The sequence below is a fragment of the Rosa chinensis genome, chromosome 1 (genome assembly GCF_002994745.2).
Source record: "Rosa chinensis cultivar Old Blush chromosome 1, RchiOBHm-V2, whole genome shotgun sequence".
In the NCBI taxonomy this organism is placed as follows: domain Eukaryota; kingdom Viridiplantae; phylum Streptophyta; class Magnoliopsida; order Rosales; family Rosaceae; genus Rosa; species Rosa chinensis.
In genome coordinates, this window is record NC_037088.1 from 62,359,384 (window position 1) to 62,384,987 (window position 25,604).

Consider the following 25,604-nt stretch of genomic DNA (forward strand, 5'->3'; position numbering starts at 1 on the left):
AAGTCGGTATATATAGGATTTGATAGTTACAATAATTTCGATTTTGCTTGCCTCAATTGGAGCAGTCTTTTTTTCAAATTCCCAAATACACTGAAACTAACTACCCAGCGCACTAAAGTTGCACCTGATTCATTCACCACCTTATACGGAGGCTCCGGAAGTGCCTTTATTCGTTTCTGTTTCAATTATTTCTCCTCTAGGTCTTTCTCTTTTCTCTCGGTGAATTTTATTCTTCAACTCTAAGTTAGCGGCGGACATCCGTACGAATACCATTGCTTTTCTCCATTCATTGAATTAGTTTTGTCAACACTTTAGGCCATAATCTTCCTAGTTCCTACATATATATATGACCCCTCATGGCCATGAAGTACAAGCAAAAGAAGAAAAATATACAGTAGAAGGGTTTCCAGAGCTGAAGAGAGAAACGGATATAGATTGAACGAGAATGAGTCTGTTTGGGAGATTAAGGACGGTGGTTTTACTGGCGGCGATGATGGTGGTGATGGTGGTGAAGGCTTCGCAGGACTATGGGGATGCATTGACGAAGAGCATATTGTTCTTTGAGGGCCAGAGGTCAGGGAAGCTACCCTCTCGTCAGAGAATGACTTGGAGGAAAGATTCTGCACTTAAGGATGGATTTCAGATTGGTGTAAGTCTCCATTAATCATCTCTATTAATTTCTCTGTTACTTTGATTTGTGGGTCTCACTTTGATTATCTCCACCATTCCTTATTAGTATTTTTCATGCTGATGTAGAACGAGAATAGGCCTGGTTTAGCCGGAAAATTAGAAAAATAAAGAAGCGGCTAGTAACCTCTTTATGCGTGAATTACTTATTTTCCAATCACTCTTCTTGATTCCACTTTGTTTTTTTATTTTTCTAGTTTTTCTGCTAAACCAGGTCCATTCTTGTCCTACATCACATGCTTTGGAATTTTTGCTGATTATTATTTTCTACAAATTTGGTGCTTTGAGTTCTGCAAACTCCATTTTGATGCTAATTATTTGGTAATGGTCAACTTAAAAATTTTCAAGTAGTACTTGTCCATCAAACGAGAGGTTTGGGAATTTCTACATTACATAATAAAATAGCAACTACAAATTAACTCTATTTTTGACTATATAAAATAACATAAGTTAGAATGTGCATATCAACATTTACTTTTTCTTAATAATACCTAATGTACTTATCTAAATTGTTTAATAATATACAATTTCTTCTTCTAAAAAAAAATATTTTTTCTTTTCCAGTTTTCCTTGCCTTTGTAGTGTGCCAACTGCCAAAAGCATAATTTATCAGTAATTTTTTTATTACTTTTCTGTTATTACTCAGTATTAGAAAAATGTGACCTAGCTGGCTAGCTACCTTGGGGAGAAAAAGTACTTTGATATTGCTTCTCATTTCTCCATTTACAGAGTGTACAATTGCTCGTAAAACATGCTTGACTACAAATTAATAGGGTGGGGGTTTAGTTAAAGGTTATGAACAAATTAAGCATGGACCATCAATTGCTCCTAAATTTCAACTTGCCAATTCATTTTAACGTGTTGTTTACTAGTTTGACATACACATTTTGCGATCAGGTTGATTTGGTAGGGGGTTACTACGATGCCGGTGACAATGTGAAGTTCAACTTTCCGATGGCTTTCTCGACAACCATGCTGGCATGGAGCGTGTTAGAGTTCGGGAAGGACATGGGTGCAGACCTACCCCGTGCACTTGATGCCATTCGATGGGGAACGGACTACTTCCTCAAAGCCACAAGCATTCCTGGCTTTGTGTTTGCCCAAGTTGGCGAACCTTACGGCGACCACAATTGTTGGGAGAGGCCTGAGGACATGGACACCCCAAGAAACCCCTATGCAGTTAGCAAACAGTTCCCAGGTTCTGAAGTCTCGGCAGAGATTGCAGCTGCCCTAGCAGCCTCTTCCATGGTTTTTAAGCATGTTGATTTGGAATACTCTGCAAGGCTTCTCAAAAGGGCTAGAATGGTACATGTTATGTTGTCATGCTATTTAATTTAGTTTCACAAGCGTTAACAGTGTTAAGCACAAAACATGACAGACATCTAAAACATGAAGATAGCTAATTACTATATGAATATGAAACTTGATTTATATATTATACTAATTTTGTGCATGGACCAGGTGTTTGAGTTTGCAGAAACATACCGGGGCTCCTATAATGATGCTCTTGGACCATGGGTTTGTCCATTTTACTGTGATTTTAGTGGCTATGAGGTAGGCATGTACACTATTTTATACAGAAAACGAGATGGGTGATCAATATTGCAGTAGATCGATCTTTATTTTTATATGACAAATTGACAATTTCTTAACTGTATATAGGACGAATTGATTTGGGGAGCAACATGGTTGTTTAAGGCAACTACGGACCCTACATACTCGAACTATGTAGTAGAAAACGTACACAAGCTGGAAAAATCTGTCATGAGAAATGTAAATGGTTTAGCATATTCTTCTGTAGGTGGAAGCTTTGCCGAATTTGGATGGGATTCAAAGAACGCAGGCATCAATGTACTGGCTTCCAAGGTATAATATATGCACTTCATTGTCATTTTGTTTATGAAGCTTTAAACCCAATTCAGCTAAACAACACAAGACTATGTTCTTGTTTACATATGCAGTTGTTCATGTCTAGCATCGATATCGGTTCTAGTCCTTTCATTCACAATTCCGACAAGTTCATATGCAGTTTGTTACCTGAATCGCCAACCATATCAGTCTCATATTCTCCAGGCATTGATCTAAATTAACCTACTTATATGTTTGAAATGTTAGCTGTTGTCAAATCATTAATCTAAATCACTGAATAATTCATTTGTTATGATGTGCGTTGATTAGGTGGGCTTTTATTTAAACCTGGAGGAAGTAATCTGCAGCATGCAACAACTCTGTCATTTCTCTTGGTTGTTTATTCTCGTTATCTGAAGCAAGCCAATAGAGTAGTTCACTGTAACAATGTTGTTGCCAGTCCAGCTAGACTTGTTCAAGTTGCAAAAGGCCAGGTACTGGACTACTAATTCGATAAATTGTCATTAAATGGAAGTTTGTACTAGTTAATTAGAAGGATTAAACAACTTATGTTTGGACTGACTGATATATGCAGGTGGATTACATACTAGGAAGTAACCCATTGAACATGTCATATATGGTCGGGTATGGCAAAAAGTTTCCTCAGAGAATTCATCATCGGGGGTCATCGTTACCGTCGGTTGGTCAACACCCTAAACAGATTGGTTGCAAAGACGGAAGCGTTTACTTTAACAGCAGTAACCCAAATCCTAATATGCTAACTGGGGCTGTTGTTGGAGGACCAGATATAAAGGATTCATATGAAGATTCTCGAGTGGATTTTGTGCAGTCCGAGCCAACCACATACATCAATGCACCATTTGTAGGCGTCTTGGCTTACTTCAAATCGCATCCATGGTCCTAATAAGCTACCTAGCTTCTTTTGGGTGGGTTAAAATAAATACTGATGGTGCTTGAAAGCAAGATTCAAGCTATTGTGGTTATGGAGCCGTTTTTCGTGTTCCTTGGAATAGAAATGAGTTTTGGCATGTTGGGAGTCTCATACTGTCATGGGAACACCTATGGAATACATACCAAAACATGTTAAACTTTGTTAACATTATTTTTTCTTTAAATCCTCATTTACCACAAGCTCACCATTCATTGAGCATGATATATAGCATGATTTTTAAAATGTGTGCTGACTAACAAAACAGTGGAACACCAAAACCTTGAACGAATTTTTTTTTTTGAATGAATAGACTTTAAATAATTGTAAAAAAATTGTGCTCGTTAGTTCTAGTTGAGTTGCTTCTGTTTGAAAAGTGCTCTAAAATTATTATTTAAGGATAGAAAAAATTTGGTGAAAAGATAAGAACATGCGATTTTGATTAGGCTGTCACTCGGTCGGTCAAAACTTTCGGTTTCAAATTGAGCTACTAATTACTAACCAAAATTTTTAGTTTTTAATCATATATAATATTTTGATTTTTGGTATTACCAACTTTAGAACAACTGATTCTTTGTAGTATAAATTAGAACGAACAATACTAAGTTTTTCAATTTTATAGTCATAAACTTTATACTCATCTACTTATTATAGCTTTCTTTTGTACATATGATATCAGTTAACCATTTTCAATAAAATTAGGTTATTTAACCATCTTTGATCAAGTCATTTAAAATATATGTACTATTAATGTAGTATATGTTAATAGGGGGAGTGCTATATACACACTCAACTGCCACACTCAGCCATGTGGAAAAATATCAGATTTTCCTAATATTAAATCCATCTAGAAATACAGCAGCTGTTTTGAATGAATTCTCTTCCATATTTACCCTTTTTATGTCCTTACTCCTTCCTTCCTCTCTCACCATCTTTTTTTCTTCTTCATCAAACCCATCATTCTACTTCTAAATCAAGATACGTGCAGTGATAAATCTGCAGAGATCCCTCATTTATTTAACACACCAAACTATAAGAAGAATCTAGTTTTACACATCCACAAAATCATCAAATCCCTCGCAAAACCATTCTTAATTTAGGACCCCAATCTTAATCAAACATCAAACCATGTTCAAACCATTCTTAATTTAGGCCCCAATTTTTTATTTTTTATTTTTTAAATGGATCAAAGGATTTCACTTATACTCCCATGATGACTCGAACCCAGGACCTGGATCCCTAATCTTAATCAAACATCAGACCATGCATGTTAATAGTACATGTATTTTAATAGCACATTAATAGTACTATTAATGTAGTATATCTGTTTATTAAAGTAAATTAAATTGCAAATCTAGGCTGAAAGAGGAACTAGGGATTCATTCACACTATTGAATAAGAGGAAAAGCCATTGTAATTAACCACAAGAGGAAAGAAAACTAACAAAATGTAACTACTCGTAAATACTATTTGGCCTGGTTCATTCACAGTTTTGAATAAGGCAGTACCAGCCAAGGTACATATGTGATTCCCATCTGTGGTCAACCACCAAAAGAAGAAAAAGTAAAGAAAGAAATAACTTCTTATCCATTTTAGTTTCCTGAGAATGTACATTATTTACAAAAATGGCAGGAGGATAAGGAAAAGTCACTAATAATTTTCGTGCCTCCATAGATTTTCATTTAAGAGAAATAATTCAGCCAACTTGGTACAAGCAAATAGTGGGAGTGCACTGTCATACATGTAACTAAGGCATACATATCAAGGCTGTCCTATAAATTCAGTGATTATACAGACCATTTGAGATTGCCTACTTTCTTGAGATTTTAGTACTAGAAATTGACTGATATATAGTAGTGATGATGAGTAAAATCATGTGCAGGAATACCCTTCCAAGGGTGTTAATAATATTAGCAGGGATGATCACAGCAGCAAGTTTGGCTTCGTCACACAACTACACTGATGCTTTGTCGAAGTGCATATTGTTTTTCGAAGGGCAGAGATCTGGAAACTTACCGCCTTCGCAAAGAATGACTTGGAGGAAAGATTCGGCCTTGAAGGATGGCTCTGATGTTGGTGTAAGCCTCTCTCTCACTCTTTTTCTGGCTTAAGATTGAATTTCTGATTAGCCATATGATTTGCTTGCAATATTTTGATAGTGGCACTTCTACAAAAAACACTAAAAAAATACTTTTATAACAAGTCTTTTATTATTTGAAAGCAATTTTGCCGCGCATTTTTGTAAAACATTGACATCCACTAATGAGTCAAACCTTATATCTTAAATTTTAACAATAAATTTCATTGTTCTTTAGTTAATTGGTATTGGAAAATTGGGTGAATCGTCTCTATATATATTTCAATTTAGCACTGCCCAATTTTTTATCAAGGAGATTTTGAAAGCCTTTGGATCGTCTAGAACATGTATACATGACAGGCCTGTTCCACCCTCAGATGGATCTTGTAGGGGGTTACTATGATGCAGGAGACAATGTGAAGTTCAACTTTCCCATGGCCTTCACAACAACAATGTTGTCGTGGAGCGTGCTAGAGTTCGGAAATCTAATGGGATCGGACCTTCAACAAGCTATGGAAGCTATAAGATGGGGGACTGATTATTTTCTGAAAGCCACAAACGTTCCTGATTCGGTTGTGGGTGTAGTTGGCGACCCCATTGGTGACCACAGTTGTTCTCAAAGGCCTGAGGACATGGACACCCCAAGAACCTCTTATGTAGTCACCAAAGAAAAGCCAGGTTCAGAAGTCTCAGCCGAAATTGCAGCTGCATTTGCAGCTTCTTCCTTGGTGTTCAAAGATTCAGACAATAACTACTCTACTTTGCTTCTTAACCGATCAATGCAGGTGCATATATAGCTGATGATCACGATCTTTAATCTTCTTTTTTAGCTTTTTATACTTCATTAACCTTTTCTCTGTGGCTATACTAGGTCTTTGAATTTGCAGATAAGTATAGGGGGTCTTACAATGACAGTATTGGGGAAGGAGCATGCCCCTTTTACTGTGATTTTAGTGGCTACATGGTAACTAATTGTTTTTCAAGTTTTTTTTTTTTTTATACGAATTTGTTTTTCAAGTTTCGTTATGTTACGTAATTAATTGAAAATTTGATTTTAGTTAATTCATCACTAATCTTGGGGTGACTAATTTGTTTCAAGGATGAATTGCTCTGGGGAGCTTCTTGGCTATACAAGGCAACCGGAGCAGCTGATTATTGGAATTATGTGAGAGAGAACATAGACAAAATGGAGTCCACTGTAATAAGAAATTTCAATGGGGATCCTGTTTCATACATAAATGGTGCTGTCACTGAATTTGGATGGGATTCAAAGCATTCCGGGATTAACGTACTTGTTTCTCAGGTACTTGGTTTTTAAATCTAGCCATCATATTTAATTTATTCGAATTAACCTATCTGACATTTTTCTTTTCTATACTTGTTTGCAGTGGGTAATGACTGATCCGAACAATTCTAGTCCTTTTATTCTCAATGCGGATAAGTTTGTATGCTCGATTTTGCCAGAATCACCTACTCAAAAATCGGTCACATATTCACCAGGTAGTTTCGCAACAAAAGACTACCTAGAAGCTAAAACAGAGTTATATCTATCATGTTATTTTGTCAAACCGGCTTAACTCTGTTTTCTTTTTCTTTCCTAAATAAATTAGGAGGGCTGTTGTTCAAACCAGGAGGAAGTAACCTGCAACATTCAACCTCAATATCATATCTTCTTATGGTTTATGCTGGGTACATGAAAGCTACGAACAAAGTCGTAAATTGTGGCAATAATGTGGTCATCACTCCAGATCGGCTAGTAAATTTCACCAAAGGACAGGTATAACTTTTAGGGAGTGCGAATAACACTAGCAGATATGGTGATGAAACATTTTGGGGCTGATTTTTTTTTTTTTTTTTGCAACACTATACAGGTTGATTATATACTAGGAAGCAACCCATTAGGCATGTCATACATGGTCGGATTCGGGCCACAGTTTCCTCAGAAAATACATCACCGCGGTTCTGTTCTACCATCCCTTGATCAACACCCACAACACATCGATTGCCGCGGAGGAGACGTGTATTGGCAAAGCCAAGGTCCTAATCTGAATTTGCTAACAGGTGCAATTGTGGGAGGTCCTGCTGAAAATGATACGTTCCAAGATTCTCGATATAATGTTCCACAATCAGAGCCAACTACATACATCAACGCTCCTTTTGTGGGAGTTTTGGCTTACTTTAAATCACTATTTCCCCAACTGAATCCAAGAAAATGATCGGTTGGTCGAAACTCTTTATTGCTTGTATGAGACTCCAACATAGTTAACTGAATAAATAAATTACCTATAAGTGGTTTGTTCATCATTTTAATTTTTTGAACCAACAAACCAATTAAACTAAGTGAAAATGTAAATCAAGCATTATCTGTGAAAATATGTCATAACAAAGATAGGTCATACGTTTATTCGCACGGGCCAATGATAAAAGAGGTCATTTTGAAATATCTTATTATAATCCAGCCCACACAAATGTCCCCATAATAATTAGGGTCACCTCTTTACAACCTGCCATTAAAAATAACAAAAATTACAACTCATGCCATCGTCTCATCTTCTCTCTCTTCCCCGATCTATTTCAGACTATAATTAACACCCCCTCTCTCTCAACTGACTTCACCGTCATGGCTCCTTCGACACCGCCAACGGCATCTACGACGTCGCCTGGTTCAAATCTCACGACTCTGGCCCTCCTTATCGCCTCCGTCAATTTCTGTCGATAATGTTGTTTCCTTCTTCATCTTCATTCTGAACATAAAGCCATCAAGCAGCCTCAATCAGGTTCTTGTGATTTCTTGTATCGGAGACCTTTTGATAATCTTTTTAGGTTAATTGGATATGTAATCTTGAGTTAAGTGAAGTGGGTATAGTCTACTTCAGCGTTATCCTCAGTTAAGTGAAGTTTATTTGGTTTACTGAAGAATACTATTGCAATGAAATTCCTGTGCTGCATATGCATTATTGTTGAAGTTACATATGCATTGAATGCTAGGTTGCAGTTCATTATACATCATTGTTATTAATTTAATTCCTTGAGTTGATGATTGTAAGAAGTATGCTCATTTCTATTTGAATTTATGTAAAGTATAGAGCATCCTTCATATCTTCGAAAGACCTTGAATTAGTTGAATGATTGCTAATTCAATTGAATTTTGGCTGAAAGCAACCCTAGATTATCATGATTGATTGCTAGGCGTTTAGTTTTGTATGACTGAGATGAGGAAATTGGCAATAGTATTGTGAATTTGGAGTCTAAATACTATAGTGTTTGATGTGAATGTTAGACGAGGAACCTGCTTCTCATTGCTATATTCAATATCACTAGGTATGATTAGAATTTGCTATCTTGTTGGCTTTTGCATTGTACATAGGTTTTACTGTTAGTGAGTAATATCTATAATGATGAAGCTTTAGATTGTATTTTAGTGTAGAGAATCCTTAGATGCTATTGATTTGTTAAAATTGATTTTGAGGCCAATGATAATGATGCAAAACTTGAACAAAAAAGAATAGAGATTTGGGTAGTTGTCTTACTAGCACCCATTATCTTGTTGGTGCTTGTTCAATGGTTTTAGGATTAACGAAACATTGGATTTAGTGGCAGTTCTTTGCACGCCCAATTTAGTTGAAATTAGATTATAAACACATAGGCTATTCTTTATTCTTAGTTTTGTTTTTATGTACCTTTTCTTTTCAAAAGATTTTATGCATTCTCACTAATATCATTCTCTGTCTTGATTACCCATCCACATGTGTACTCGTATTTTGACATTTATCTTACTATCGGAGGCTTTACCCCACTTCTAATATAATTGGCTGCGCGGTCCTCGTTTGAAGAGGCCTGTAAATATATGAATACATGGATAAAGAGGCTCATAGTTTGTCTTGCTATGCTTGGAAATGAATTTAGTTTACAATTTTTTTATTAGTGTTTTAAAGTTTTCATTTTACTTGTGACATGCTCTTGTTTTGTGGGATATGTGCTAATTGTAGAGCTAGGTGTCAAATTTATTGTCACTGGCCATGTCCAATATTGATCACAAGTTAGTAGCCAAGTCACTGGAAATCACATGTCACTGTTATATCTATGTCATTGACCATGTCACTGTTATACATGTCACTGGTCATGTCGCTTACATATTTTGAAATTTTCAAGTCATTGTTATATCCAGGTCATTGGTCAGGTAACTGTTAATCTCAAGTCATTGACCAAGTCACTGATCATGTCACAGTCATGAACATATCACTGACCATGTAACTATTAAAGTCACTGATAATCTTCTCATTTTCACAAGAAGAAACCTCATAAGTATACAACATATTAAAATGTCACTTTATTGTTATATTGTTCAAATTCATTGACTTGAATTTTTCTATGACCAACATATTGGATTGTGGAATTTTTGTGACGTACTACATGGAAACTTTCGAAGGATGAGCGGATTTTGAAGAAACTTAGCAATAAAGATATTTTGCAATATAGAGCTCATATAATCAAGACATTTGCGAAACATAAGCACAATTGGATTTCTGCAAGATATTTTGCAATGTAAACTATTACACATATGTCACTGGCCAGGTCACTGCTTAGGATACAAGTCACTGGCCAATTGTAAACTTCAAATTACTAAATCAATTAGCTTTTTGTATCTTTTTTTTTTGTCACTTATGTTTAGTTTTCCTTAATGAAACTTTACTTTACGCACATTCAGATTTTAGGCATTTTCTGATTTCATCAAGTCAATGTCACTGACCATGTCCAATGTTGATCATAAGTCAGTAGACAAGACCGCTGTTGGTATCTATATTTCAAGTTAGTAGCCAAGTTACTGACCATGTCACTAACCAAATCATATGTCACTTGCCAAGTCACTGTCATAGTCAGCTCACTGACCAGGTCACATTGGATATCACTGACCATGTCACTGTTATACACATGTCACTAACCAAGTCATTGGCTAGTGAACTCATTGGCCAGCCCATGTCCCTAGTGACTGAGGTCACTGACCAAGTCATTGTTAATCTAAAGTAACTGGCTATGTTACTGGCCAAGTTACTAGCCATGTCACAGTTATGATCATGTCACTATTAATCTCAAGTCACTGGCCATGTCACTTGGCCAGTTACATGTTCAATTACTTGGTCAGTTACATACATTGTAAGTGACATGGTCAGTTACATGATCAGTTACATGTTCAGTTACATACATTGTAAGTTACATGGTCAGTTACATGATCATGTTACATGTTTAGTTACATACATTGTAAGTGACACGGTCAGTTACATGATCATGTTACATACATTGTAAGTTACATGGTCAGTTACATACATTGTACGTGACATGGTCAGTTACATGATCAGTTACATGTTCACCCCATCATAAAGTATGTATTTGAACTAGCAACACTTCCATTTTAGTAAAGCATACAACCTAAACAGCATCACACACATTCATTATTTCCATATAAATGGCTATGTTACTGTCCATGTCTCTGCATCAATTACTGGCCAAGTCATTGGCTAAGTCACTGTCAATCTCTGGCCAAGTCACTTGCCAGACCAAGTCCCTAGTTTGTGAGGTCACTACCCAAGTTATTGTTAACCTCAAGTCATTGGCTAAGTTACTGGCCATGTCACAATCATGAACATGTCACTGTCAATCGTTGTCCAAGTCACTGTTAACCTCAAGTCACATGCAAAGTTACTAACCATGTCAATGACAACGTCAGTGACATGATCAGTTACATGTTCAATTACTTGGTCAGTTACATTCATTGTAAGTGACATGGTCAGTTACATGATCAGTTACTTGGAGACCATTCAAGGCCATTCTCCTTGAACAAACTAAGTGAGTGAAAAATGGCACAAATGGAAATAGGGGAGCCGCAAGTGACAAAATAGTAACATAAACTTCAATCTTAGATTAAAAAAGCAGTGCAATCTGATAATGACTATAAAGCAAAATAACGTCTTGCCTTGCCAAGCCACTGGTTACCATAAGTAATTTCTTTAGGAAAACTAAATGTGAAAAAAAAAAAAAAAAAGGAAGCTCAAGCCAGAAATCATTCCACTACAGCTCCCCGTCGTTCTTTGAATCTCTCCCCAAAATTTCAACGAGCTCGGTGTCGAATATCAGTGTGGCACCACTTGTAATGTTCAAACAACCACAATCTAAGTTGGGAAAACTAAATATGAAAAACCAAAAAAGGAAGCTCAAGCTAGGAATCATTCCACTACAGCTCCCATCAATAATTTTCATCTTAACTAAATATGGTTTTGCATCGTAACTATTTTCATCAATTATTGTCAAATGTTCTCCAACCATTTTATTTCCTTTACACATATACTCATTGCCCAAACAGGAGGTCTATACACGAGAATCTCATAATTCAACTTGCGCTTCTTGCTAATGCACATTCCCACAATTCCTTGGTCCCATCCTGCAAAGAGGGATGTTTTGCACCAAAAATCATGGCAACACATGCTGCATATTGCATCAAACTGGTCCTCATTTTAATTGCATGAAAGTGATATTCAGGAGTCAATCATGTTGAAAGCACTTTATAATAGAATGCCGAGAACACAGAACAAGACCCAAAAGCAAGTTAATCAACAAAAGAAGTCAAAGATATCCAGGATTGTGAAGAAATTCTCATAAAAAAAAAATAAAAAAAACATCATAGCTGCAACAATCCAATGCCTAAGAAACTTAAAACTCAACCAAGCATATGTCAGAAATGTTGCATTGCTTCAAGCAATCCAAAGCCAAAGGTGATCTTTAAAACTAACTTCACTGGACATAGGGAAGGATTCTACTTGATAATGCAGCTGATGGTGAGCCTAGTGAAGTGAAAAATTTTGGTCCCATTTTGTTTTTGCATTCTCGACACAAGAAAGCTAATAGTTACTTTCTTATTGCCAGGAGCCTCTTTTCCATAGGGAACAGATTTTCTTAGAGCTCTGTAGCATCGTTTTCTAGAGAAATTTATGTTTGAGAAGGTCTATGAAGCAAATAGTGGATGTAAAAAAAAAAAACCGGTGCGTGATCTAGAACTTCAGGTTTTATTGGGACAGTGCCTACAATAATTAATACAAAAACATATAACAAACAGGTCCAAATCTAATCGATCACAATTGGAGTAATAATACCGAACATGCTTAAACAAATTACCATATGTAGCAACACCATAACTACAATTTTAAAAAACTCAACCACAAGGTAGATCCAGACACACCATAATTGAACCAGCAGCTACTTTTTAGAATATTAATCATTCTCAATTATTATGTCAAATGCAACTGAGAAACAACCCATGCACAAATTAAAAAAACATGGATTATGAATAGCTCGAGATGCACGAAGCCATATTCAAAGAATTTGATGCTGAAAGAAAACAAAAATGAACTACTCCACAGTATACTTAAACGCTTCAAATCAGTAATCTTCTACCTAAAATTCGATCTACATGAATCAAATCCATTGTATACACAAATTGAATTACTGAGAAAACAAGTGCAAAAACGAAAGTGAGGAAGCTTCATACTGAATACCTATAGCTCATACTGAATTATCAAATCCTTTAAGAAACAGAAGAAGAAAAAGAAGCATAAATAGTCGTTTCGTCCAAAACTAAATTCTAGAATTCATGAAGCTATGAACAATTGCCAAATTTCTAATCCGATAAGCCAGTTCTCTACTCTGATATAGTGAATAACCTCCGAAACCCGAACCGCACTGCTTCCGGAACCGAAACCGCACCGTTTCTGGGCATTGAATAAGTCCGCAAGGTCGATGACGAGGTTCTGAGGGAGAACGTCGGAGAAGAACTGGGAGAGCGCGGCGGTGATCAGCAATTGTTCGATTTGGACTTGGAGGACGGGATCGAGGCGTAGGGTTTGGAGGACATTGGAGGTAGAGAGGTTGCGGTTTAGTGTATTAGGCTTTAAGGGCAGAATCGGAATCAAAAAAATTAAAAACTGACATTTTTTAACATCACCTCATTATTCATAAGGATCAAATTAATATTACTAACAATTCATTATGGACCTTTTTATCAAGTAGGAAACTAAGTAACTTTTTTATCATTTCACACTCTAATATGACATTTTCTATAATTTCCCTATAAAAGAAAGCAAATTCATTCAAATAAAAAGTACACTAGAAACTCAACAATGGGTTTAATATTACAGACTTCAAAAGAAAATACAAGCAAGCCCAAACTAAACAACCCAAAGAAACACTTCATCCTTTCAAAAAAAAAAAAAAAAAAAAAAAAGAGAAACACTTCATAGGCCCAAACTAGGCTAGCGCAAACCCGTAACCCACCAAAATAACAAACTGGCAAGGATTAGAACCGTGAGCCAGAAAAAGAACACTATAGAATTGCTTTTACTAGCCAGTAACCAGAATATCACCACCTCAGAGTCTCATAGATTTTGGCAATAATGGGATGGCTCTTTAAATTTGGGGTCACTAGTATTTAAGGATATATATAGCATTCCCATCAGGTTTAAGAATTTGTATTGAATTATTTCCATCTAAGTTTTGGAAAATGGATTTGGGAACCTACAACCTATTCACCAACCCATGTTTCCATTTTTGCAGTTTGCTTATCATTTTACCAACCGCCCTGTGTACTTTGAAGGTCTTTTTATACCAACTTGTACATCAAACAGACGCACTCAGCATAACAGAGAGGAAAAGAAGTGATATTGAAGATTAAAATCATGTGTACCAATTTCCTTCTATTAAGGCTGTTGATAGCAGCAGGGTTGTTGGCAATGGCAACCGCCGCAAAAGTGACTCCACATAACTACGCAGATGCTCTGTCGAAGTCCATTTTATTTTTTGAAGGCCAGAGATCTGGCAAGTTACCGAATTCTCAACGAATGAATTGGAGGAAAGATTCTGCCCTACATGATGGCAGCGATGTTCATGTAAGTCTCTTTAGTCTCACCAAATTTGCTTATCAAATGACATGTCACAATGCATGCATATTCTATTAGAAAAAGAAAATGAAGCTCATGGTGAACAGGCGGATCTACTTAAAAAACCAAAGTTTATCGATCTATTTCATATAAATTAAATACTAAAATATTTTGTCCTTGATACACTGACACTGGTCGACAAGTATTCCTGATATGGTCTCAGAGGGATCTGGTGGGGGGTTACCATGATGCTGGTGACAATGTGAAGTTCAACTTTCCCATGGCCTTCACAACAACATTGTTGTCATGGAGCGTTCTAGAGTTTGGAGATTTGATGGGATCTGAACTTCAACATGCTTTGGAAGCTATAAGATGGGCAACTGATTATTTTCTTAAAGCCACAAATGATCCTGGTTCAGTAGTTGGCGTAGTAGGCGACCCCAACGGAGATCATGCTTGTTGGCAAAGGCCTGAAGACCTGGATACCCCAAGAACCACATATGTGGTAACTAAAGAAAAACCAGGTTCAGAAGTTTCTGCGGAGATTGCAGCCATGCTTGCAGCTTCCTCTATAGTGTTTAACCAATCAGACAAAGCCTACTCTGACTCGCTTCTTAAGCGAGCCATCCAAGTATGCAACTAATTATCGAGTATTACTTCTATTTTTATATTTTATTTTTGAACATATATGTCAAATTTTTTGCCATTTATATACTAATAAGTTTTTCTATATATGGATTGCTAGGTGTTTCAATTTGCAGATCAGTATCAGGGATCTTATAATACTAGTATTGGAGACGGAGCCTGCCCATTTTACTGCGATTTTAGTGGCTACATGGTATAACCAATCTATATATCCAGGTGAATGATTTTAGTGGCTACATGGTATGCCCAATGTATATATCTGGGTGAATGCTCTACTGATATTCATAGTGTTGGTCTTTCGTATTTAATCATAAAACCACATCCATAGTCAGATTTTGTGTACGTTGGATATAAATTTAGCTTGAAGATCAGTTAGGAATTAACCGGCCTATTCCATAATGAGTGACCTTAATTCCGTTTTCCGAGTTCAAATCATAGTCAAGTGGTGAGGAAAGCATACAAAATTATGTTTTATTACGTGTTAATATTTGCAGGATGAATTGATTTGGGGAGCTTCATAGCTATACAAGGCAACAAAGGAACCAAATTATTGGAAATATGTCAAAGACCACATACACAATCTGGAGTCGTCAAACACTGTAGTGAGAAATGTGGATGGTTCTCCTGTTCCATTCGGATGGGATAGCATGCATGCCGGCATCAACATACTTGTTTCTCAAGTCAGTTACATATTTCTTGTATTTTTTAACTTCATTATTTTCTTTTCTTTAAATAGTGAACTGAAACCTTATGCTGAACCTGAATTTTTCTCATGAATTTGCAGTGGGTTATGACTGATCCAGCCAATTCCAATCCGTTCATTCCCAAAGCTGACCAGCTAATATGCTCCATTCTGCCTGAATCACCAGCTCCCAAATCAGTCACGTATTCACCAGGTTGCTAGCTAGTTTGTCAATGTTTGTAATTATATGATTCACACTATGACAAGGTAACATACATGTTCCATTCTGTGACTGTTTTTCTTTTAATGTATGTAAGGTGGACTCTTGTTCAAACCTGGATGTTGTAACCTGCAACACATGACATCCTTATCATTTCTTCTTATAGTTTATGCTCGATACCTGAAAGGTGCCAACAGAACCATAAACTGTGGCAATAATGTTGTTCTTGGTCCAGCTCATTTGATAAATTTCACAAGAAAACAGGTATGTGCATAGGTAAGATGTGTGCATAATAAAACTACGTTGATTTTAGTGCCTGAAACTGAACTGATGCATACAGGTTGATTATATACTCGGAAGCAACCCATTGGGGATGTCTTATATGGTGGGATATGGTACAAAATTTCCTCAAAGAATACATCATCGTGCTTCTGTGGTACCTTCCATGGATAAGCATCCACAGCACATGAGGTGCCATGACGGTGATCAGTATTTCAAAAGCCAAGCTCCGAATCAAAACTTGCTAATAGGAGCAGTTGTCGGGGGACCAGCCGAGAATGATACATTTGAAGATTCTCGATATGATCCTGGACAATCAGAGCCAGTTACATACAACAATGCCCCTTTTGTTGGTGTTTTGGCATTCTTTAAGGCTCTATATAATTTGTAGTTCTATACACATTTTGGAATTGAAATTGATCAAAGAAGTCATAATAAATTGGATCAAATGTATTAAGATTTGAGTTCTAATTTAACATTGTAACATTTTTAATTAGTCTTTTTAAACTGGAAAAGGAAGTAAGACAACTATTAAGATTTGTTAGCCAGAAATAAGGTATACCATGGTACCAATATTTGGAATTGACATTTGACAATCTACTTACTAAGACTTACACCCCTGATTATGCACTAGAATCGCTTCATAGTTAGGTAATTATGGTATGTCTCATTTACTTTACTTTCCATTTGGGTTCGCTCACAAGAATGTTGATAAAGGCAAATACCAAAGATGCAGTTTTACCCAAATTTATCATAGTAGTATCTTTTGTTTCCTTCTGTCACACTAGGACTCCCTCAACAGCCCTACTATACACACACACACACACACACACACACACACACACACACGTTCATAGCTCTAATTTTCTTCAAACTTAAGTAAAATCTTGAAAATGAGCAAATTAGTCATGTCTAGTAGTAATATTAAACAACCATTAAGGTTGTTGATGGTAGAAGAAGGGATGTTGGCAATGGCAACACTAGTAAGCTCTGCGGTTCAACATAACTACGCGGATGCTTTGTCAAAAAGTATTTTGTTTTTTGAAGGGCAGAGATCGGGCAGGTTGCCGCATACACAACGAATGATATGGAGGAAAGATTCGGCTCTATGTGATGGCCTAGATGTTAAAGTAAGTCTCTAGATCTCTTTCTCAGTCCCATTTGCTTGGTGTTCAAGACATGCAGATGGGTTCTATATCTTGCAATTACATAAGATGGAATCCTTTGTGTAAGGATTCTTAGTTGATCGTAAAAGGAGGACCATGGGAATTAGAACTTTGCTAGGACGTACTATTTCCTAAAAACATGTAGTAGAACAAATTACAACAACAAATTTCCTAACCAGTTCTCTGTTATAGCCGATTCATAAAGTTACATTTCATATTGGTTATCAATTCTCTATTATAACCGGTTCTTTATTGGTTTGTAATCCTAGAGGGATCTGACCGGGGGTTACTATGATGCGGGTGACAATGTGAAATTTAACTTTCCAATGGCTTTCACCACAACAATGTTGTCATGGAGTGTTATAGAATTTGGAAAATCAATGGGCTCAGAACTTCCACATGCCTTGGAACTTGGAAGCCATTAGATGGGCGACTGACTATTTGCTTAAATCCACTAGTGCTAGTGGTTCTGTTGTTGGTGTAGTCGGTGATCCCAATGGTGACCACACTTGTTGGGAAAGGCCTGAAGACATGGACACTCCTCGAACATCTTACATAGTAACCACACAAAAGCCAAGTTCTAAAGTTTCAACAGAGACTGCAGCCGCATTTGCAGCTTCTTCCATAGTGTTTAGTGGTTCTGACAAAGGATATTCTACCTTGCTTCTTACCCGAGCAAGACAGGTACATTGCCAGAATACGATAATTGTAAAACTTTCACTTTTATACAAAGGTTGCAAACATTTGACGAGAACAATACATGGTTAACTAAATGTAACATCTATACGTAATAGTTTTTTTTCGTACATAGGTGATTTATTACTTTTAATTGATATACTGCTACTCTTTTACTCTTGGCTAATGATGAAAATTTGTCTCCATGGATTAGGTGTTTGAATTTGCTGATAAATATAGGCGTTCTTACAATGACAGTATTGGGAGTGGAGCATGCCCATTTTACTGTGACTTTAATGGCTACAAGGTAAAATATTTATTCAATCAGCTGACCTCAACTTGTGTTTCCAACTTTGCTAATCAATTTGCCTTACAGGATGAATTGATTTGGGGAGCAGCATGGTTATACAAGGCAACAAGGAATCCTATTTATTGGAACTATGTAAAACAGAACACAGATGCCATGAATTTGGAGTCCAATGTAGTCCTAAGAAATGTGGAAGGCCAAGCAGTTGTATACAATGGCGGAGATGTTACCGAATTTGGATGGGATGCAAAGCCTGCTGGCATTAACATCCTTGTTTCTCAACTAAATACTTGTTTCTCTTTCATAATGGTCATGAATGTGATCCTTGGTTAAGTTTTGTTCTTTGTTAATTTGTATTGGGTGATGACTAACCCCGTCGAGGCCAATCCCTTCATTCCCAAAGCGGATGGGCTGGTTTGCTCCATTGTGCCCCCGAATCACCTGCTCCCAAATCAGTCACATACTCAAGACTCAGGAGGTAATTGTGACTAGGGGTGGGCAAAAATGACCGAAAAACTGAAAAACCGGAAGGAACAGATCCGGACTGGGCTGTCCGGGTCGGGTTTTACACTTAAAATGACTGCTTTCGGTCCAGTTCGGTCCCATTACGCAGTGTTGCCGGTCCGGTCCCGGTCCCTGACTTTCGCTGACTTTGTGGACCGGAAAACCCGAACATGTGTATGTGTCATCCATTTATAGGTTAGTTTTTGGGGTCTATACTATTAGTATGTACACATTACCGCATGTAATCCTCACCCCAATATAAATATTCTTCTAAATTCTCAGCCGCACAATCCTTTTCTCTTCTTCTCTCTTCAGCCAGTCAACCACAATCCCCAACTCTTCTTCTCTCTTCTTCTTCTTCTTTCTCTTCAGCCAGTCAACCCCAATCCCCAACTCTTCTTCTCTCTTCTTCTTCAGCCAGTCAACCCCAAGTCCCCAACTTTGGTTCTCCTCCAAAAACTAAAGACCCCATCCCCGTTGTCTATTCTCTTCCTCGCGTCCTCAGCCACAAGCTTCAACGGTTGAGGGTGATTTTGAGGCGCCGGCGAGTGGGACGAGGAGGTGGATGTGGTGGCTGAGGGGATGAAGGTGACCGGGATTGGGTGATTGGGCGCGTTGTGAGGTGAGGAAACTACGTAAAGGTTGAGTCTTTGGGTGTTGGGTGTGATGTAAAGGTTGAGTCTTTGGTAATAGTGGGTTGGTTTTAAAGGTTGAGCCTTTGTTAATGGTGTGTTTTTTCAAAAGAGGAAGAAAGAAGAAGAAGAAGAAGAAGAAGAAGAAGAAGAAGAAGAAGAAGGAGGAGAAGGAGAAGGAACTGAAAGCCTGGATGAACCGGCCCGTTTTGTGCCGGTCCCTATTCTCTGCATCTGCAAGTCCGGCCTGAAGTACCTCTGCCGGTCCCGGTCCCGGTCCCGGCCCCTGTAAAAGTGATGCGTGTCTGGGACCGTGCCCAGCCCTAATTGTGATAACTAAGCTAATGATTTCGACTTACAGTTTGATAACATAACAATACTCAAGCGCATCTTGTTATCATCAGGTGGGCTCTTGTTCAAACCTGGAGGAAGTAACTGATAACCAAAAAGATAGTCCAGCCAGCTTGCTGGTCATTGCATTGATCAGTGCTTCAATTTCAATTACTCTGTGAATCAATGACAGATCCTAAATCATAGAGTATTGATTTACTGATTGTTATCCGTTTCTTGTATCTGCTTTCAATCCAATATATTCTGTAAATCAAACAATTAGTTCTTACCTTAGATAGACTATAGTCCTTGTATAAATCTAGGCTTTGTCCTATAAAACAATAATAAAATCTATACAGATTATTCCAATCTCTTCCTCTGTTCTTTATGGTATCAAGAGCCTAATTGTTTTTATCTCACTCCCACGTCCCATGGCCTCCTCATCCTCCACCCCTGACAATACTCCTTCTGTTACCAACTTCCTCACAATCAAACTTGACCGAACCAACTATCCCCTATGGCTTGCTCAGATCACTCATATTCTGAAAAGTCGAAAACTTTGGGGTTTTGTTGATGGTACCAATCCATGCCCCCTTGCTTCGTGCAAGGCAAAGAAGGTAAACTCATTGATCAAGTCAATCCAAACTTCGAGCCTTGTCTTCTACAAGATCAGATGGTCTTGAGTTGGATCAATGGTTCTCTCACCCCCAAAGTCCTCTCTACTGTAGCCTGCTCCACCTCTTCTCAAGTTACGTGGACTGCATTAGCAACCAGATTTTGCTTCTCAATCCCAGCACCGCATTCTTCAACTCCGCGCTGATCTTCTTCGCATCACTACAGGTACTATGTCTATTTCAGATTACCTGGACAAACTCAATTCCATTGCAGACAACTTGGCGATTGCCGGTTCTCCTTTTCATGATGTGGATCTTGTCAACATTATCATGAGCAATGTTGGCCCCCTATATGAAACAACAATCAGCTCCGCTCAAGCCTGTGATTCTCCTATCACCTATGAAACCCTTGAAGCTATTCTCCTTAATGCGGAGCGCCGCGTCTCTGAATATGCTATTCTTGCTACTGAAGAAGGAATCCAGGCACTTCATGCCACTCGATCTCGCAGACGAGGTCGAAACTCATTGATCTCTGGCCGCGGGGGTTCCAACTGTGGAGGATCGCATTCTCATGGAATCACAAGTTCCGGTTCTGCTCACTCTACAGGGCGTGGTACGTTCTCTCATTCTCGTGGCTCCTCTGGGTCTCGTAGGTCTTCCATCTTGGGTCCAGTCCCAGGTACCACTACAAGCAATGGTAACTCCTTTTTCAATACTGGTCGCATTCAATGCCAAATATGCTCTCGCACTGGCCACTCCGCTATTGACTATTTCAACCGTCTCAATTTATCCTATGAGGGTCGTGTCCCATCTTCTCGGCTCAGTGCCATGACTGCTCATCACTCTCCTTATGAAGAAACATGGTTAACAGATAACCGGGGCCAATTCTCATGTGACACCAAACCTAGGTAATGTTGATTCTCCTAAAGCTTATAAAGGTCTTGATAATCTTGGTGGAATTAATTCTGATTCTGGATTGTCTATTAAACACATTGGCTCTTCTAAGCTTCATTCTTCCTCTTCCTCCTTTCATCTCAATGATATTCTTCATTGTCCTTCTACATGTACTAATCTTCTCTCTGTCTACAAATTCACTATTGATAGTCATTGTTATTTTATCTTCTATCCTAATTACTTTTGTGTTAAGGATCTGAAGACGGGGAAGATGCTCTATCAAGGGAAGAGTGAAAATGGCCTTTATCCATTACGGTTTCCTTCAAAAACATCCAAAGTCTCTAGTTCATTGGCTTATGTTGGCACTCGTGTCTCAGCTAAAACTTGGCATTTTCGCCTTGGTCATGCATCTTCTGCTATAGTATCTAAAGTATTGTCTAATAAAGTTGTTCCAGTAGTGGGATCAAGCACCTTCTCTTTTTGTCAATCATGTCCATTAGGGAAAAGTACAAAACTTCCCTATCAATTATCAGATTCTGTTTCAAGTTTCCCATCAGAATTAATACATTCGGATGTTTGGTGCTCCTCTCTCATATCTCATCAAGGTTTTAAATATTATTTACTATTTGTGGATGACTATTCCCGATACTCTTGGATATATCCCATGAAACAAAAGAGTGAAATCTTTCAATTATTTATCACTTTTCGTACTCATGTGGAAAAATTATTTAATCGTCCTATAAAAGTGCTTCAGTGTGATGAAGGTGGTGAGTACAAGAGTCATGTTTTTCAATCCTATTTATCCACTCATGGAATCTTCCAAAGATTTTCTTGTCCAAAACACCCTGAACAAAACGGTTTGGCTGAACGTAAGCATCGCCATATTGTTGATACTAGATTCACTCTTTTAGCCCATGCACATATGCCATCCACGTATTGGGTTGACTCGTTCAATACGGCAGTGTATATATCAATCGTCTCCTATCCCGAGTTCTTCACTATGCCTCTCCCTATGAAAAACTTTTCCATCGTGTGACTCAATATCGCTCTTTGAAGGTCTTTGGCTGTGCTTGTTTTCCTTATCTTCGTCCCTATAACTCTTCTAAATTACAATTACGGTCCAAACAGTGTGTGTTCTTGGGTTATTCACTCAATCATCAAGGATATCGTTGCTTTGATCCATCTTCAGGTCGTGTTTATTTGTCTCGTCATGTGTTATTTGATGAGTCTAGCTTTCCATTTATCGAACCTGCTCTCACTTCAGGCTCCTCCATTGATCCCTCATCCTATCAGTCCATAATATTTTTTGACCTAGTCTCCTCAGGCCCAAGTCCTTCTCCTTCTCCACGTATCTCTCCTCTTCCAAGCCAATCTCACTCTCCTTTTACTTCTGCCTCAAACCCAGCTCCTCCTTCAGACCATGAACGTCAACCACCCACACCATCTCTGCAAGTTTATACTAGCAACCCACAATGCCAGGTTCTCACTTTTGGTGATTCCTCACATTCCCAATCTCCAACTTCCCCTTCTCTCCTAAATCAGAGCACTTCTACTCAGATTTCTCCATCCTCTGCACAGACAGATGCATCACTAATTACTTCACCCTTGTCCCACACCGATCCCCATTCGTCCACCTCTCTCCCCACTGACAATCTGATTCCACCATTGTTATCCTCTCCTTTGGTGTCACAGGTGCAAAATCATGGCGGCATAGTGACTCGCAGCAAACATGGAATTAGCAAGCCCAATCCCAAATATGCTATGCACTCGACTCTCCTAGCTCTTCCTCTTAAGCCTACTTGTTATACACAAGCTGCAAAGTATCAAGAATGGCGTGAAGCAATGGATTATGAGTTCAAAGCATTGCAACAGGCAGGTACTTGGTCCTTAGTTCCACCGTCCTCCTCAATGAATATTCTTCCTAATAAATGGGTATTCCGAATCAAGAAATGCTCAGATGGGAGTATTGAGCGATATAAGGCAAGGCTAGTCGCCAATGGCTTTCATCAGCAAGAGGGCCTTGATTATACTGAAACATTCAGTCCAGTTGTTAAGCACTCCATAATTCGCCTAGTTCTTGCTCTTGCAGTAGTCATCGTTGGCCAATTAGACAATTAGATGTCCAAAATGCATTTCTCCGTGGCTATCTCAATGAGGATGTCTATATGAGGCAACCTATAGGCTTTGTCGATCCTAAATTCACACAACATGTCTGCAAGCTCCGCCATTCTTTATATGGTTTAAAACAGGCCCCTCGGGCTTGGTTTCAATGCTTTTCTGATTACTTAGAAGAACTTGGCTTCCTGGAATCACGGGCTGACTACTCTATGTTCACATTCAATAATAGAGGCATCTATATCATTCTTCTCATTTATGTGGATGACATACTGATCACGGGTAACAACTTTTCTCACATATCACACCTCATTCATAATCTCAACTCCTTATTTTCTATGAAAGATTTGGGCTATGTTCATTACTTTCTTGGTATTGAGGCTGTTTATAATGGTGATCATTTGCATCTGACACAACACAAATATATTGTGGATTTGTTGAAAAAGACCAAGCTCCATGATTCTAGACCTTATCATACACCTGTTTTATCTGGCAAAAAGCTTAGTGTCTATGGTGGTGTCCAGTTAGAGGACCATTATGAATATTGAAGTATTGTTGGGGCTTTATAGTACCTCACTCTTACTCGTCCTGATATTTGTTATGCTGTCAATCAAGTGTGTCAATTCATGCACTCACCGACTAATGTTCATTGGCTGGCAGTCAAGAGAATCCTACGATATTTGAAGTGTACCATTAATCATGGGTTAGTTTATCAGCCAGGTTCTCACAAGTTAATTTCCTATTCGGATGCCGATTATGCAGGCGATCCGGATGATCGTCATTCCACTGGTGGGTTTTGTGTTTATCTTGGTCCAAACTTGATTTCTTGGAGCTCCAAGAAACATAAAACAGTCTCCAGGTCCAGTGCTAAAGCTGAGTACCGGCAGCTTGCCTACATAGCTGCTAAGTTGTCTTGGCTTCGATCTCTATTTCGTGATCTTAATGTATTTATCTCATGTCCCCGAATCTGGTGTGATAATTTCAGCTCTATATCTTTGGCCTCCAATCCCGTTTTCCATTCCAGAACCAAGCATATCGAAGTTGATTACCATTATGTGAGGGAAAAGGTCGTTTGCCAAGAGATGGCAGTTTCCTATGTTTCTACTGCTGACCAAACAACTGACATTTTCACCAAGGGCTTATCTACTCAGCGTTTCCAATTTCTTGCATCCAAGCTTCCGGTCCGTGCTCGTCCTCTTAGCTTGCGGGGGAATGATAACCAAGAAAGATAGTCCAGCCAGCTTGCGGGTCATTGCATTGATCAGTGCTTCAATTTCAATTACTCTGTGAATCAATGGCAGATCCTAAATCAAAGAGTATTGATTTACTGATTGTTATCCGTTTCTTGTATCTGCTTTCAATCCAATATATTCTGTAAATCAAACAATTAGTTCTTACCTTAGATAGACTATAGTCCTTGTATAAATCTAGGCTTTGTATTGTAAAACATTAATAAAATATATACAGATTATTCCAATCTCTTCCTCTGTTCTTTAGTAACATGCAACATACCACTGCTTTATCTTTTCTTTTAGTAGTTTATGCTGGCTATATGAAAGCTGCAAGAAAATTTGTAAATTGTGGGAACAATGTTGTTGTCACTCCAGCAAGGCTGGTAGAACTCACAAAAGGACAGGTAAATTGCATTAAGCCAGTTAAATTCTTACCGAGTAGTATTCTTTAGTTAACTGATGTATAATGCAGTTTGTTTGGTTGAAATTCTGGTATGTTCAGGTTGATTATGTACTGGGAAGAAATCCTAATAGCATGTCATACATGGTGGGATATGGTACAAGATTTCCCCAGAAGATACCTCACCACGGATCAGTGATACCTTTGATTGATCAACACCCCAAACACATGCAGTGTCATGAAGGAGACGTATTTCAAAACTCAGGCTAATAGGTGTAATCGTTGGAGAACTAGCTCTGGATGATACATTCGAAGATTCTCGATATAATGTTCCACAATCGGAGCCAACCACATACATTGATGCACCTTTTTTTGGTGTTTTGGTTTACTTCAAATCACCATCTCCCTAAAAAATTTTGATAGT

General features: G+C 38.0%; 2 protein-coding genes and 2 pseudogenes across 2 annotated transcripts; all 4 read left to right on the top strand.

Annotated features, from left to right (window-relative positions):
* Positions 1-416: 416 nt before the first annotated feature.
* LOC112182143 (endoglucanase 4) lies at positions 417-3,670 on the top strand. Its single transcript, XM_024320588.2, has 7 exons — positions 417-649; positions 1,585-1,992; positions 2,149-2,241; positions 2,350-2,553; positions 2,649-2,760; positions 2,866-3,029; positions 3,131-3,670. Exons 1-7 carry the CDS (start codon positions 446-448, stop codon positions 3,458-3,460), a joined length of 1,515 nt encoding a protein of 504 aa, XP_024176356.2. The 5' UTR covers positions 417-445; the 3' UTR covers positions 3,461-3,670.
* Positions 3,671-5,358: 1,688 nt separating this feature from the next.
* LOC112171543 (endoglucanase 17) lies at positions 5,359-7,777 on the top strand. The gene is made up of 7 exons (XM_024308712.1): positions 5,359-5,562; positions 5,939-6,346; positions 6,433-6,525; positions 6,661-6,864; positions 6,950-7,061; positions 7,172-7,338; positions 7,433-7,777. The coding sequence occupies exons 1-7, from the start codon at positions 5,359-5,361 to the stop codon at positions 7,775-7,777; spliced, it is 1,533 nt and encodes a 510-aa protein (XP_024164480.1).
* A 6,411-nt stretch (positions 7,778-14,188) lies between these two features.
* Positions 14,189-16,702, top strand: LOC112182361 (annotated as a pseudogene).
* Positions 16,703-17,282: 580 nt separating this feature from the next.
* On the top strand, positions 17,283-18,792 carry LOC112171555 (annotated as a pseudogene).
* The last annotated feature ends 6,812 nt before the right edge of the window (positions 18,793-25,604 follow it).

Coding starts and splice junctions, on each gene's coding strand:
- LOC112182143 (XM_024320588.2), top strand. CDS start 446: ATGAGTCTGTTTGGGAGATTAAGGACGGTGGTTTTACTGGCGGCGATG. Junction 1,993..2,148: donor TTCTCAAAAGGGCTAGAATG/GTACATGTTATG, acceptor TGCATGGACCAG/GTGTTTGAGTTTGCAGAAAC. Junction 2,554..2,648: donor TCAATGTACTGGCTTCCAAG/GTATAATATATG, acceptor TTACATATGCAG/TTGTTCATGTCTAGCATCGA.
- LOC112171543 (XM_024308712.1), top strand. CDS start 5,359: ATGTGCAGGAATACCCTTCCAAGGGTGTTAATAATATTAGCAGGGATG. Junction 6,347..6,432: donor TTCTTAACCGATCAATGCAG/GTGCATATATAG, acceptor TGGCTATACTAG/GTCTTTGAATTTGCAGATAA. Junction 6,526..6,660: donor GTGATTTTAGTGGCTACATG/GTAACTAATTGT, acceptor ATTTGTTTCAAG/GATGAATTGCTCTGGGGAGC.